At 41.9% G+C, this 14,458-nt stretch overlaps 1 protein-coding gene across 2 annotated transcripts in view; it reads right to left on the bottom strand.

The window, feature by feature from the left end:
• The window catches only part of Cfap70 (cilia and flagella associated protein 70), a 77,965-nt gene that overhangs the window by 4,005 nt on the left and 59,502 nt on the right, over nucleotides 1–14,458 (bottom strand). For both annotated transcript variants that reach the window (XM_008836601.3, XM_029565155.1), the window contains 5 exons: nucleotides 13,371–13,523; nucleotides 12,640–12,801; nucleotides 11,192–11,281; nucleotides 5,500–5,601; nucleotides 3,379–3,426 (listed from right to left, as the gene is read on the bottom strand). In XM_008836601.3, the coding sequence (XP_008834823.1) occupies nucleotides 3,379–3,426; nucleotides 5,500–5,601; nucleotides 11,192–11,281; nucleotides 12,640–12,801; nucleotides 13,371–13,523 (555 nt within the window). The remainder of the gene's footprint in view (nucleotides 1–3,378; nucleotides 3,427–5,499; nucleotides 5,602–11,191; nucleotides 11,282–12,639; nucleotides 12,802–13,370; nucleotides 13,524–14,458) is intronic.

Below are 14,458 nucleotides of genomic sequence, written 5' to 3'. Positions count from 1 at the left end.
GGTTATTGCCAATGTTTTCTTCTAACAGTTTCAGAGTTTCAGGTTTCACATTGAGGTCTTTGATCCATTGGAGTTGACTTTTGTGCAAGGTGAAATATAGGGGTTTAGTTTCATTTTTCTACAGGTGGAGATCCAGTATTGCCAGCACCATTTGCTGAACATGTTGTCTTTCCTCTTGGCCCCTCTGTCAAATATCAGATAGCTGAAATTGCATGTACTCATATTTGGGTCTTCGATTTTGTTCCATTGATCTCCTGGTCTTTTTTGTGCCAGTACCATGTTGTTTTTATGACTATAGCTCTGTAATACAGTTAAAATCTGGTATAATAATCCCCCCAGCATTGCTCTTAGTGCTCAGGCTTGCTTTGGTTATCTGAGGTCTCTTGTGGTTCCATATGAATCTTAGGATGGTTTTTTCCAATTCTGTGAAAAATGTCATGGGGATTTTGATTGGCATTGCATTGAATCTATAAATGGCTTTCGGTAGGATGGTCATTTTCACAATATTAATTCTTCTGATCAATGAGCATGGGAGGTCCTTCCATCTTCTGATGTCTTCCTTAATCTCTTTCTTTACAGATTTAAATTTTTAATTGTAGAGATCTTTAATGTCTTTAGTCAGGTTTATTCTGAGAGAGATTTTTTTTTTTTTTTGCAGCTATTGTGAAGGGGAGTGTTTCCACGTACTCTTTCTCTGATTGCTTGTTTTTGGTACGTAGAAAGTCTATCGACTTTTGTAGATTAATTTTGTATCCTGCCACTTTACTGAACATGTTAATAATTTTTAGGAGTTTTCTGGTGGAATTTTTGGCATCTCTTTGATATAATATCGTCTGCAAAATTGGATAATTTGATCTCTTCCAATTATTACTCCTTTAATTTCTCTTGTCTTATTGCTCTTTGTATTGCTTCCAGGACTCTCTGAAGGGCTGGTTTTGTGGACATGAATTCTTTCAGCCTATTTATGTCATGGAAGATTTTTCTTTCCCCTTTGACTATAATAGACATTTTGGCTGGGTAAAGTAATCTGGGTTGGCATCTGTGGTCATTTAGAGCTGGGAATACTTTGGTCCAGGCCCTTCTGGCTTTCATAGTTTGCACTGAAATGTCAACTGAAATCCTGATGGGTTTTCCTTTATATGTGACTTGTTTTCTTTTGTTCGCAGCTTTCAGTATTGTCTCTTTGTTCTGTACATTTAGTGTGTTTACTATGACGTCCTGTGGAGAGTTTCTTTTCTGGTCCTGTCTGTTTGCATTCTATATGCTTCTTGTATTTGTATGGGTCTTCCACAATTCTGTTGAAGATCTGGTCCATGCCATTATCTTGGGATTCTTCTCCTTCCTGTATGCCTGTGATTCGTAAGTTTGGTCTTTTTATGTGTCACACAATTCCTGCATATTCCATTCTTGTGCTTTCTTAACTTTTTCATCATCTTTGCTTGAGTGATCTATTTGTCTTCCAGTCTTGATACTCTGTTTTCATTTCGTTCATCCTATTGGTGAGGCTTTCTCCTGTCGTTTCCAATTGGCTTACTAAGTGTTTCACTTCCTTCTTCATTTCAGCCTGAGCATTCTTCAATATTTGTAACTCTTTTCTGAATTCATTCAAAAGTTTATCCCTATCTTCCAATAGTTCTTTGATTTCTTTGTGTGTTCTTTAAATTCACTGAATTCTTTCTGTACTCCTCTAGAGGACTATTGGTACTTGGTGGGGATATATTATTTTGTGTTTTCATGTTATTATTTATTCTCTGTGACTTTGACATGTGAATTTCTTTTGTAGTTTCTGATTCTTGTGTGAGACTCAAGCCTTCCTTTGTTGAGTTTAGGTCTGCTTCTTTTTGTAAACTTTATGTTTTTTTGTGGTTTACTTCTTGGGAATGAAAAGCTGGTTGGTCTAGGCTTCAGGTTCTCTCTTTTGTTTTTATATTGGAGTGGCCAAATTGCTTTTGTCTTCAGGAGTTCCCACAGAGGCCCAAGTCAGATGAGGATCAGGTGCTCTCAGGCTTTCTCCTAAGGTCTGGATCCCTCCAGGAAAGATACTTCCCTCAGGAATTTGAGGGCTGGGCTGGCCTGGGAGCAGGGCCCAGGAAAGATGCTGGTCTCAGGAAGCTGGTGGCTGTGCCACCCAGGGATACAAAAGGAGGTGGGGGTAGGAAGAGGCCCCAAGGGCTCCTGGGAACTACTGGGAGGAACTGGGTTGGTCTGGATGCAAAGAATCAGAAAACAGTGGTGGCTCTAGGCCGGGAGGTCAGCCCCGGTGTCTGGGGTGCCAAGACAAGAAATGGGCCAGTACCCAGGCTAGGAGGAGAGATGGGGCAGGGGAGCTGGGAGGGTGAATGAGGCTGGCGGGGTCAAGGTGGAATGAATGCCCTGGACTTACCAGGAAAGGTGCTGGCACCTTTTTGAGGCAGGGTCTCACTATCCAGCCTCAGCCTCTTCAGTGCTGAGTTAGTAGGTGTACACCATCATGGTGTTCCCACTAACAAAAACTCATTTGTTTGTTGTATTCTGGGGTTTTGGTGTGTGTTTTTTGTTTTGTTTTTCTGTTTTTTGAGATGGGTCTCATGCAGCCCTGTCTGGCATAGAACGCTAAGAGATTGGCCTGCCTCTGTTTCCAAGTGCTAGGATTACAGATATGCACCACCATCTACCATAAATCTTAATTTCTTCTCAGGAAGCAGTGCAGTCAGAGAGAAACCTGCATTCCTGTTGCCCCTGCAGCTGGAGGTGGTCAGATGGCCTATTTTTGCCAATGTAATCTAAGCTGCAGTATTAGGTGGGCACCTAGGAGGACAGTTTGAGCAGAGGTGGAATACTGTCGTAAGGCTTGTATGAAATACTGCAGCCATGAGGAATAGAACCTTGTGGAGACAGACGCCTCTGCTGCAAATAAAGTCTTACTAAAACACAGCTACTCATTTATGTTATTATCTATGAGTTACTTTTTGCACTTACAAGGGCAATTTAGTTGTTGCAACAGAGACTATTTGGCCTATGAATCCTAAAATATTTCCTAGTTTGCCTTTTACGGAAAGTTTTCTGACCTCTGAGTTACACTAACCCCTTCATTTTTTACATGAGGAAACAAAGCTCATGAGGTTAATAAAGTCAGTTAATGGAAAAGTCAGAATCACTCCCTGGCTGGGTATCTTGACATTAAACTGTTCTCTCTAAGGGATAGGAGAAAGATCACCATGGCAATAAGTAGATGATTTTTAGAATTCCAGCAGCCACACAAGAATGGTGAAGATGGGAAGAAAAGCCTTGAAAGATACTCATTTAATGAGATGCTCAAAGTCCCAAGTTAAACCTGCATCTTTCTTTGGGTTCCCCCGCCTCAGCCTGGTACAGGCGATGACAGCACCTCCATCATACCTTAATGGTGTACTTGTAGGCCTGCTCAGCTTCCAGTTGCCGTCCAGCCTGAGAAAAAGCACAGTGTCTGGTGATGACAGAGCTTCACAGATACGGTGGGCAAAGTACGCAGCTTCAACTGTTTCTCCCTTGCATGGAGGACATCAACTTTCTAGTTAAGAACATTTGAATTCAAAGGGGAAGCAGGAAAATGGAAGGTGGTAGGAAAAGCTAGTATTTTTTTTTAAGTCCCTCCTTTATGTTAGAAAATTTAATGACAACTTGGTCAACTTTCTATTATTTTCTGAAAGTATCCCTTGTCATTTGTTCCTCTTAGGAATTACATGATTTCCTCTTTGACTCAGGAATTAAACAAACCTGTTTTTAAGTTTCCAAAGTGTGTGTTTTGTCTTTTGGAGTTGTTTGGGGTTATTTGTTCTTTGAAACAGGGTCTTCTAACCTAGACTGGTCTTAAAGTCCCTATATATCTGAGAAGGACCTTCAACTTCTTTTATTTTTTATTTATGTATATGTCCCTGTAGTGCATGTGGTGGTGCCTGCAGAGGCCAGAAGAAGGCATCAGAACCCTTGCAGCTGTAGTTATAGGGAGTTAGGAGCCACCTGAAGTGGGGTGCTAGGACCCAAACTCTGGTCCTCTGCAAGAAGAGCAAGCATTCTTAACCACTGAGCAATTGCTCTAGCCCCCAAAGACCTTCAACTTCTGATCCTGCAATTAGAGGCATGTGCCACCATGCCAAACTTATAGGGTGCTAAAGATCAAACCCAAGGCTTCATGCATGGTAAACTTTGAGCGTGCTGCCAAGCATATGTGAGTTTTTTTACCTATATTTTAATTTCTGATTTATAGTTTTATTGCACTTGATCTGTATATATTTGTTGCAACTCTTTTGTGATTAGCATGCATTCAACTTTTGTAAATAACGCATTTGTGCTTTAAAAAGAGCATATCCCCTAATTGTTAAGTGCAGAGTTCTACTCTGGTGTTTAAATCCAACTTATTAAATTAATACATCCCTTCTTTCCTATTTGATCTATCAGTTTGACCCATTAAACAATGATGAGGAATCCAAGGCTTAATAAAGGTAAGGGACTTGTCCCAGACCCCATAGCTGCTGAGGCAGACCTGGGGTAAGAACCCAGACACTGCTCACATTCATCCTTGGGATATTTACTCTGAAGAGAAAAATCCAGCATTTTTTTATTTTGCTCACTTCTGTTATAACCCTAACGTCCCTGTCAATTTGGTATGATACTGCCCATGAAAACTGACAGTAGCTGTGATTATTCTCAATTTGATTCCAGATTGAAGTACAAGTTACTCACATCTCACTATAGTAGAGTTGCATTTTAATAGGTGAAGCACCTGTCAGGAATTCCTGTAAATTCCACCTACGTTCATTTTTAAATAAAGGACAAGCACCTCAGCTAGTAGTTCAACAGGAAGAAATTTAGAAAGATTCACAGAGCCTCTCCTCTGAGGATACTTGAATGAGTTTATGTTCTCATACAACATTGTTTCCATCTTTAGAACATCCTTCATAGAAAACTGTGAATAAATATTAATCACATTTCAAGTAGAGACTCAAGATTGGACTTCCCTCCATCATCAATGTAATATGGAGCTGAGACACAGAGGAATACCACATAGTGATGTTTGAATTATGAGTCCTTTATTAGTGGGCAGTCAGAGAGGGGGCTAATGCCCACAAGAACTCTTGACCCTGAGGGGAGGTAGAATGGGGTTTATAAAACCTAAAATCACAGTTACATCATGCCAGGGACGAAGCCAATAACCATAGTTACATTAGATCACCATAGTTACACCAGACTAGGACAGGTCAGTTAATAAAGAGGTTTTCAGTTAATAAAAAGTTTCAGGTAGGAAAAACAAGTTTATCAGTATTGCAGAAACAATGGGCTCCGTGGAGCTGCAGGTGTGGCTGGGAGAGAGGACCTGCTACCTGGCTACTTTTAAGTTTCCCAATATTGTAAAAAACAAGGTTTTTATAGAGCTCATTAAACTTCACTTATTATGCATTAATGGCCATCTTGTGTTTTTCTTAGTTAGGCCCTCACCTGTTCCCTGAGAGGCCTTGTGAAAGGGCAATAAGAAATACTCACCTTCAGACAGACCAGAGCCAAATAAGCCCACACTTCAGCATTATAATTGTTCAACGCATTGGCTTCAGAGAGAGCATCCTCAGCCTCTGTGAGCTCTTCCAGCTGAATAGAAGAGGGAGACATATGAGGTAGAATCTAAAGTAGTTTTCACTTACGCCAGCTGGAGTCAGCTTAGCTAAAACCACTCTGTCCAAATAATAGATGTCCATGACCTATACCAGTGCTTTTCAACTTTTGATTTATTGTATGATTGTGTTATTATGTCATTTTTTTGTTTGTTTTTGAGACAGGGTCTCCCTCTAGATCAGGCCACCTCAGACACAGAGATCTGCCCTTCTCTTCCTCCTTGGGTGCTGGCATTAAAGGTATGTGCCACCACACCTGAATATTATGTTGTTTCTACCATCAGAACTTTGTTCAAACAAAGCCTTATATGTTGGGATAACATATAAGCCAATTAAAAGCATAACTACTCTGACTGAAAAGCCAGGCAAGGGCATCTGGAGCCCTGCCTGCTAGGCTTTCAACATCTGCCCTCTTCTTCCTCCTGTGACCACAGAGCTTTAGGTACTGTATTCACTATGGAGACCAGGCTGGCCTCGAACTCACAGAGATCCACTTGCCTCTGTCTCACGAGTCCTGGGATTAAATGCATGCACTACCATGCCTGGCTGGGGTTGGAAATCTCAAGGACACAACACATGCATATGTTTCAGAGATTTCTCCATACAAAGTAGGCTGTTGAGTCCATTTTTAGTTTGTTGGGTTTTTTTTCCCCCTTTATTCTGCACATCCCTTTCTTAACATTTGTCTGCCAAAATACTATTGTCTAGAAAGTTTCCTTTCCCCTAATATCACGTATTAGCAGTCCATGTCCTGAACAATCAATACAGTATTCAGGGTCTCTAGGTTGATGCCTGTGCTCTGAGTACAAAGAATTCATCATTACTTCCCCAAACTGATCAGCTTTGTAGAACCTCCCAAAGGAATAGAATAAGGTTCTCTCCTCAAGAAAAGTAACTCTTCTTTTTTCTGTTTCACTTATTTTTTTTTTGGTTTTAAATTAATTGACTATAGCACTCAGGAGACAGAGGCAGGTGGATCTCTGTGAGTTCGAGGCCAGCCTGGTCTACACAGCAAGTTCCAGGCCAGCTGGGACTACAGGGGAACGCTGGTCTTAAAGAGACAAAAAAAAATTGATTTAGTTAATTATTTATTTTGAGACTAGGACTTGCTATGTAGCCCTGGCTGGCTTGGAATTCAGTATGTAGCCCAGGCTGGCCTTGAATTTGAAAATATCTTCTTGCATCAGCTTCCCAGGTATTGGGATTACAAGCATAAGCACAATAGGTCCTAATTTTTTTCTGTTTTAAGAGAAGGAGATAGTTTCTAGGCCCAAGGCAAGAAGGAGGCCAGCCCATGTTGTGTCCTATACTTTAAGACTCTCAGACACTAATTCATTATCCAGTCAACCTACATTTACCTGCATTTACCTACATTTACACTGTGCTGAGCAGTATACTTGATGCTGAGACTAAAAATACATTGCCAGGGGTGGTGATACACGCCTTTAATCCCAGGACTTGGGAGGCAGAGGCAGGCAGATCTCTGTGACATTGGGGCCATCTTGGTCTACATAGTGAGTTCCAGGCCAGCTTTTTGAGACCCTGTCTCAAAAAGACAAAAAAACCACCCTAAAATATGTATATATAAAGTCTCTGCCCTCAAAGACCTCATTGATTTGTAAAAAGAAAACAAGAAAAAAACCTACATAATGAAAAACCAAATACCTAAATAGTTCCATTACAAAATAAATATTTTCTATAATAGAAGCATACTTACTATCTAGAGAACATAGAGAAATAGGGTCAGTTATACCTAAGGTTAAATGATAACCTCAGAGAAGAAGCATCAGTAAAGTGGATCTTGAAGGATAAGTTAAGTAGGAGTTTCTTAGTTGTGGAAGGTAAAGAGAGATCAAAGGTGCCCCTGAAAAGGCATCTGAACTCAGGGCATGGCTGAGTATAGCAAGCCAAGGAAATGATCATTTTTAAAATAAATTAGCCAGGCGTGGTGGCACATGCCTTTAAACCCAGCACTTGGGAGGCAGAGGCAGGCAGATCTTTGTGAGTTCGAGGCTAGCCTGGTCTACATAGTGAGTTCCAGGACAGCTGGGGCTACAGGGAGACCTTGTCTCAAAAAGACCAAAATAAAAAATAAAAATAAATAAAAGAAATTATCTATTTTGTATTTTATATGTATATGTATGCCTGAGTGTCTGTATGTGAATCACGTGTGCAGGTGACCATGGAGGCCAGAGAGGGCATCAGATACCCTGGGACTGGAGTTATGGCAGTTATGAGCCACTCAATGTGAGTGCTGGTAACCAAACCTGGGTCCTCTGCAAGAGCAGCCAGTGCTCTTAATTGCTGAGCCATCAATTAAGCCCCTTATTTGTGTTTTTGAGGCAGGGTCTCACTCCATAGCCTAGTCTGACTTGGAAGTCACAGAAATCTTCCTATGTCAGCCTCCTGAGTGTTGCGATTGCAGGCATGAGCCACCATGCCTAGATAGGAAACAACTGTAAGTATGCTTATGAGCCTTATGCATGCTGAAGAAAATGACAGATGGTGGGTAGAAGGAGGGAGGTAGGTAGCAGAGGAGGAAGCAAAGAAGGAAGGGAAGGAGGGAGAAAGGTAAGAAAGTAATAAGACAATAGAGTTGGGTGAACAGCATCTATATTATTCAAAGGAATTTGAATTTTAATTTGAAACAAGGAATAGCATTGCAAGGTTATAGTATGAACAACATGGCACTGCAGTGTTTTAAAGACCATTTTGATAAATTGGGAGATGATTTCAGGGAAGACTCCTTGACAGAAATGACTTCAACATTTAAAGAAGAGATAAAGCAGTAAAAACAGCTATGTAGAGGACTCAACAGATTCAAGAAACATTTAAGAAGCAAAAACTAATAGGACATTTGATGTTTAATTAGAAGAAATGAAAGAAACAGACTAGATTTCTCACTTGGTTGATTTAGTCTGTCATTACCCCAATTTATCATAATAAAGAAAACAAAAGAAGGAATATGTGAAAATCTCAGAAATAAGTTGTTATATTTGGATATGTGTATTTTGAGGCATCTGGGGGAACCAAAGAATGGTCTATCTGATATAAGTCCCAGTAGGCCTTGAAAAATGTCAGGAGCTGGGGCTGGAGAGATGGCTCAGTGATTGAGTACTGGCTGTTCTTGCAGAAGACCCAGGTTCAAATCCCAGCACCCAAATGGCAACTAACAAACATCTATAACTCCACTTCCAGGGGATCAGATGCCTTCTGTCCTCTGAGGACACTGCATGACATGGGTGCACTTACACACATGCAAACATAACACTCATACACATAAAATAAAAATAAATTTTAAAAATGTGAGGAGCTGAATATTTATGACTGGGAAGCACACAAATAATTGTTAAAGACCTCTGGAGTAGGGGGCTGGAGAGATGGCTCAGTGGTTAAGAGCACTAGCTTCTCTTGCAGAGGACCTGGATTCAATTCCCACCACCCACAGCTAACAACCATCTGTAACTCCAATTCCAGGGGAATCTGACACTTTCTTCTGACATCAACAGGCATTATAAGACACTGGTGCAGTTACATACATGTAGATAGTATACTCATACACATTAAAAAATAAAAATAACCAGGCGTGGTGGCGCACACCTTTAATCCCAGCACTCAGGAGGCAGAGGCAGGCAGATCTCTGTGAGTTCAAGGCCAGCCTGGTCTACATAGTGAGTTCCAGGATAGCTGGGGCTACAGGGAGACCCTGTCTCAAAAAGACCAAAAAATAAAAATAAAAATAATGAAATATTTTTTTAAAATGTGACTTTCTACTTCTTTCAGAATCCCCTCTTCTTGGAAATCAAATTCCTCAGTGGTCGAGTTTGTATAATTGATCCCCTGTAATAGTGACAGTATTTCCAGGTGCTAACAGACACAGATGTTTAATACTTTCTGGGAGGTGGAACAGGGAGCTCTGGACATATGTATAAAGTCCTGCATCCTGGTTAGCCTGGGATAGTGTCTGTGTCCCTGTGGGATTATAGCAATCCCCTTTTCATTCTCAGACATGTCCTGTTTGTGTATAAACTACATGGTTATTCTCCTTATGTACCTATACCAGGGAACACCATCACTTGGGAGGTTAGAGCAGGGGGATCAGAAGGTCAAGGCCAGCCTGGACTACCAGAGACCCTGTCTCACAACAACAATGATGGCCTGAAATCCTTGTAAACATCCAGTGAGAGGCTCTTTACCTTATAAAAAAGGAAACAGAGGTGCAGAGAGTGACAGCTCATGCCCTGTGAGGACACAGGGCTGGTAAGAGGGCAGGCTAGGACTCCAGTGCAGCTCTTCCCAGTCTCCAGCATGAACTCCACAGACACTGTTATGATGTGCCTGGGCTTCTGTGCTGGTTTGAATGAGAAATGACCATCTCCCCATAGGCTCATGTGTTTAAACACTTGGTCCCCAGTTGGTGGCACTGTCTGAAGAGGTTATGGAACTTTGAGGACAGGAACCTTGCTAGAGGAAGCCATCACCAGGATCCAGCTTTAAGAGTTTAGAGCTCCCCCCAGCACTTCTAATTCACTCTCTTTGCTTCCTGTGTGTGGTGTGGCTCCCTGCTTCCTGCTCCAGCTGCCATGCCTCCCCTGCCATTATATATTCTCCCTCTGGAACCCTGAGCCAAGAAGCCTCTTCTCTTTTTTTTGGTATTTTTGAGACAGGGTCTCCCTGTAGCTCCAGCTGTCCCAGAATTCACTGCGTAGACCAAGCTGGCCTTGAACTCACAGAGATCCGCCTGCCTCTGCCTCTGTCTCTTGAGTGCTGGGATCAAAGGCGTGACCACACCCTGCTGTCTCTTCCTTTTTAAAGTTGCCTTTGGTTACAGTATTTTATCACAGGAATGAAAAAGCAACTAATACAGTTTTCTCATATGCTACGTGGAAACTCTTTTTAAAGCTCTGAAGGTACTGTTCCTAGTTATAGACTCTGTGAACTTGATGAACATCAACAGCCTCCTGGCCTTGGTAGAAGATGCCTGTTTATAATCCTAGCATTAAGGAGACAGAGGGAGGAACATCAGGAGTTCAAGGTCATCTTTGGCTACATAGTGAGTTTCAGGCCAGCCTGGGTATGTGAGTCTCCCGTCTTTAGCACTAGGAAAAACAAGACTTAAATTAGACCATGTTGAAGGATTTGCAGATGAGATGTCCCACGTCTGGTATTGGCATTATAAGACTCCAGAGGGAAATGGTGAGGCAGAGATGAGACAATGGTGACCTAAAGTTAGTGACTACTGAAGCAGGGTAAAGGGGAGGGTATTCTCATTATGACTAAGGACATTTTCAAACTGTCCCTGATAAAGAGCTGAAAGGAAAACATGACCATCCTAGCTGACTGTATAGCCTGGGAGCTCACCGTAGTCTCTTTGCACCTCAGATTTCTTATGCTAAGTTTGTAGGGATTTTTCAAGGATTATTTTATGTTTCTAGTACAGACTGATCTTTTAGTTCATAGACAAGTTTGAAGAGCAGTTTTTCATTAGAGCAGACTGCCATCCTACCTCTCAATATGCTTGGAAGACCAAAAGATCAGGGCTTAATATCAGCCCTCTGTTCTCTTACCCGGTAACAGGCGATTCCTAGTCCTAGCCAGGTAAGGCATGAAGGTGATCTCTTACAGGCCTGTATGTAGATTTGCTTCGCCTTTTCATACTGTCAAAAGAAAGTACATTAGCCGGGCATGGTGGCATATGCCTTTAATCCCAGCACTCGGGAGGCAGAGGCAGGCACATCTCTGTGAGTTCAAGGCCAGCATGGTCTATATAGTTCCAGGCCAGCTGGGGCTACAGGGAGACCCTGTCTCAAAAAGACAAGAAAAAAAAAGTGCTGTTAAACTTCTATTCTGGATACTTCAAACCCTGTGTTGCCAAGGTAATGATGAAGCTTCTTGATTGTTTCCTTCCAGAACAATCTAACCTGAGTGAATCCTTGGATTACAATTTCATTTATACTTTAAGGGAGCTATTGCAAAAGCTGTTAAAAGATTAGCAAATGAAACAAAAGAGCAAATTTTACCTGAGAGCAGTTCTAAAGACATTCACAGTTTGTAAGACTTGAAAGGAGACACTGAAAATTCTGGGCAACCATATTGAATATCTCAGTTCCATCTAGACTTTATGGGCTACTCCTTTTCACTTAAAAGTGACATCGTATGATGGGATGGCAGCAGTTACTGAGCCTCTGGACAAAAAAGGTATACACATGACATAGCCTCACTATTGTGGGAACCTGTTTCCTTATTATAAAATGTCTTAAAGGTACTACAGGGCACATGTAGAAAAACTCAAAAAACAAAACTTTCATCCAAGTCTAGTGTCCATATTCCTAGCTACTCAAATTTTTTTGAGAGACAGGGTCTCACTGTGTAGCCCTAGCTGGCCTGGAACTGAACCCAGGTCCTCTGTAAGAGCAGCAAGTGCTTTTAAACACTGAGTCATCTCCCCAGACCCCTTTTCACCTAATTTTTAAGCTAATTACTTTGCTTAACCTTTTTTTTTTATTTTTTGGTTTTTTTGAGACAGGGTCTCCCTGTAGCCCCAGCTGTCCTGGAACTCACTATGTAAACCAGGCTGGTGTTGAATTCACAGAGATCCGTCTGCCTCTGCCTCCCGAATGCTGGGATTAAAGGTGTACGTCACCACGCCCGGCCTACTTTGCTTAATCTTTAAAGTTTGTTTTAAATTATATCCTCTTCCTCTTTTCTCCCTTCTAATTCCCTCCCCTCCCCTTTCTCCCACTGCCCCCCCACCATGCTTAAGTATGAAGGTTTTATTATTCTACATCTCTACGTAGTAAACTAATTTAACTTCATTCTGACTTGTCCTGAATTCTTTTCTGTAGTGTAGTCAAGGATCTGGTTTTACTTGGGCAGATGTCCCTAAAACAGAGGGTGGCAGACATGGATGGAATAGGAGTGGAGGAGAGGACTCAGGCTAAATTCCCCTACTACCACTGACAGGCATAAATGCTTGGTCCTGGGCCACAGGGTACTATCCTTCTCCGGCTCTCACCTCTCTCTCTTCCAGGTAGATGTGTCCCAGGCGCAGAAAGATGAAATGCATCTCAGAAGCATCTACTACAAAACTAATGGTTCGCTCATAGCATGCCTTGGCCTCGGCATGATTTCCACTGAGAAAATAGAGATGGCCCTTCACACCCCAGACATTAGGGTTCTGAGAAAACAGACAATAAGCAAGATGAAGTGGTATCTAACTACCTGGGTGACTTCTGTTGAACATTTAATTTTAGATTACTCAGTTCATTCCTTTCTCTAAGGGCACAGTTAGAAAGACAGCCGTATAAATCACATCACACTGGAAGGCATTTTTTTCTAGGTCTGTTCTCAGATTTATTCCTCAAAGAAAAAGAAAAAGAAAAAAGAGAAAACAAGTATAACTAGGATACTTTCTAGAGAAGCCTAGAAACTTAAAATAGATCTGCCTTTTGTAAAACTTAAGATTACTTCAACAGAAGGTCAGGAATGATTCCCCCAACACACATGCGTGCATACACACACACACAGACACAATGCTTCCAGAAATACTTCCATAATGGCTCCACTTTTTTTTTTTTGAGACAGAATCTGATCATGTTGCCCAGGCTGTCTCCAAACTCCTGCACTCAAGCAGTCCTCCAAGTAGCTGAGACTGCAGGCACACATTAGGTACCCTGGCTGTCATCTTTTAATAAAGCCTGCTCACCCCCTCGCCCATTTGGGAGGCTCTGTCTATAAAATCAATACCAGGTAGTCCATCTGGGATGCTTGTTGAAGGTATTCCTCTGTCTTGGCAAAATCCTTCTTGAGAAGGTGTGTCTGGGCCAGGACCAAGTAATACTCACAGCTGGGTCCTCCTTGAGGGCACAACAGCTCGTGTGCCAGAACTCTGTGCACAAACTGCAAGGAAATCCAAGATAAAGAACATAGAAGTGGCCGCACCATGTTGGTCCCATGACATTCAGGGTGGAGGGATTCAGGCTCCAATAATAAATAATGAGTCTTTTATAGAACAAAATTATGTTCAATTCCAAAGGGTGAGGGGTGAACTGCAAACATTCAGAACCCCATGCTCTATTATCCCAGCCACTCAGTTACCAAATGCAGACATTTCCAAGAGATACTGCCAGGTTGGTTGTACAAATGCTGGTCTTGCTGCCATCATACTGGCTGTATTTACCATGCGGCACCCAAAGCACCTCATCAACCACCCTCTTTTCACATGAAGTAACATCCAAACAGCTGACATTGTAAGACTTAACAGTGAGGTGAAACTTGCCTCTCTAAAATGCTAACACTTGGGATCTTACAGATAGAAATATCTACTTTGAGGCGGGGCATGGTCTACATAGTGAGTTCCGGGCCAGCTGGGGCTGCAGGGAGACCCTGTCTAAAAGAAAAGACTGCCCCCCAAAAGAAATATCTACTTTGTTGTACCACTAAGTATTTGTGCTTGCAAGCTTTGCATTTGAGGCATTTTTTTTTCTTGCACAGTTTATAAGACCTACAAGTTTCATGCGGTCAGACATGCTTGCTAAGCTGAAGGGGCACCCTGACACTGTTTTCACTTTCAGTCTGTTCTCAGCTCAGCTTGTAATACAGAAACCACTACTAATATGGACACCTTCTAGGAGATCATGGGGAGAGCAACTGCAGCTGTTCCCTGCCTGCCTTCTGCCTCACTGACCTGGGAGATAGGATTTATTGCATTGAGGAGAGAGCTTGTTAGGAAGAATTCATGTGCCAAAGGCTCCTGCTTAAGGTGGTATATCCCACCTGGTTCATAATTTTTACCCTTTCTTGAGCTTACAGGCCCTCAAGATAGACATGAGCTC

This window comes from Nannospalax galili, unplaced genomic scaffold (genome assembly GCF_000622305.1).
Source record: "Nannospalax galili isolate Female #2095 unplaced genomic scaffold, S.galili_v1.0 scaffold1437, whole genome shotgun sequence".
Classification (NCBI taxonomy): Eukaryota; Metazoa; Chordata; class Mammalia; order Rodentia; family Spalacidae; genus Nannospalax; species Nannospalax galili.
This window is presented reverse-complemented; position numbering and strand designations above follow the sequence as displayed.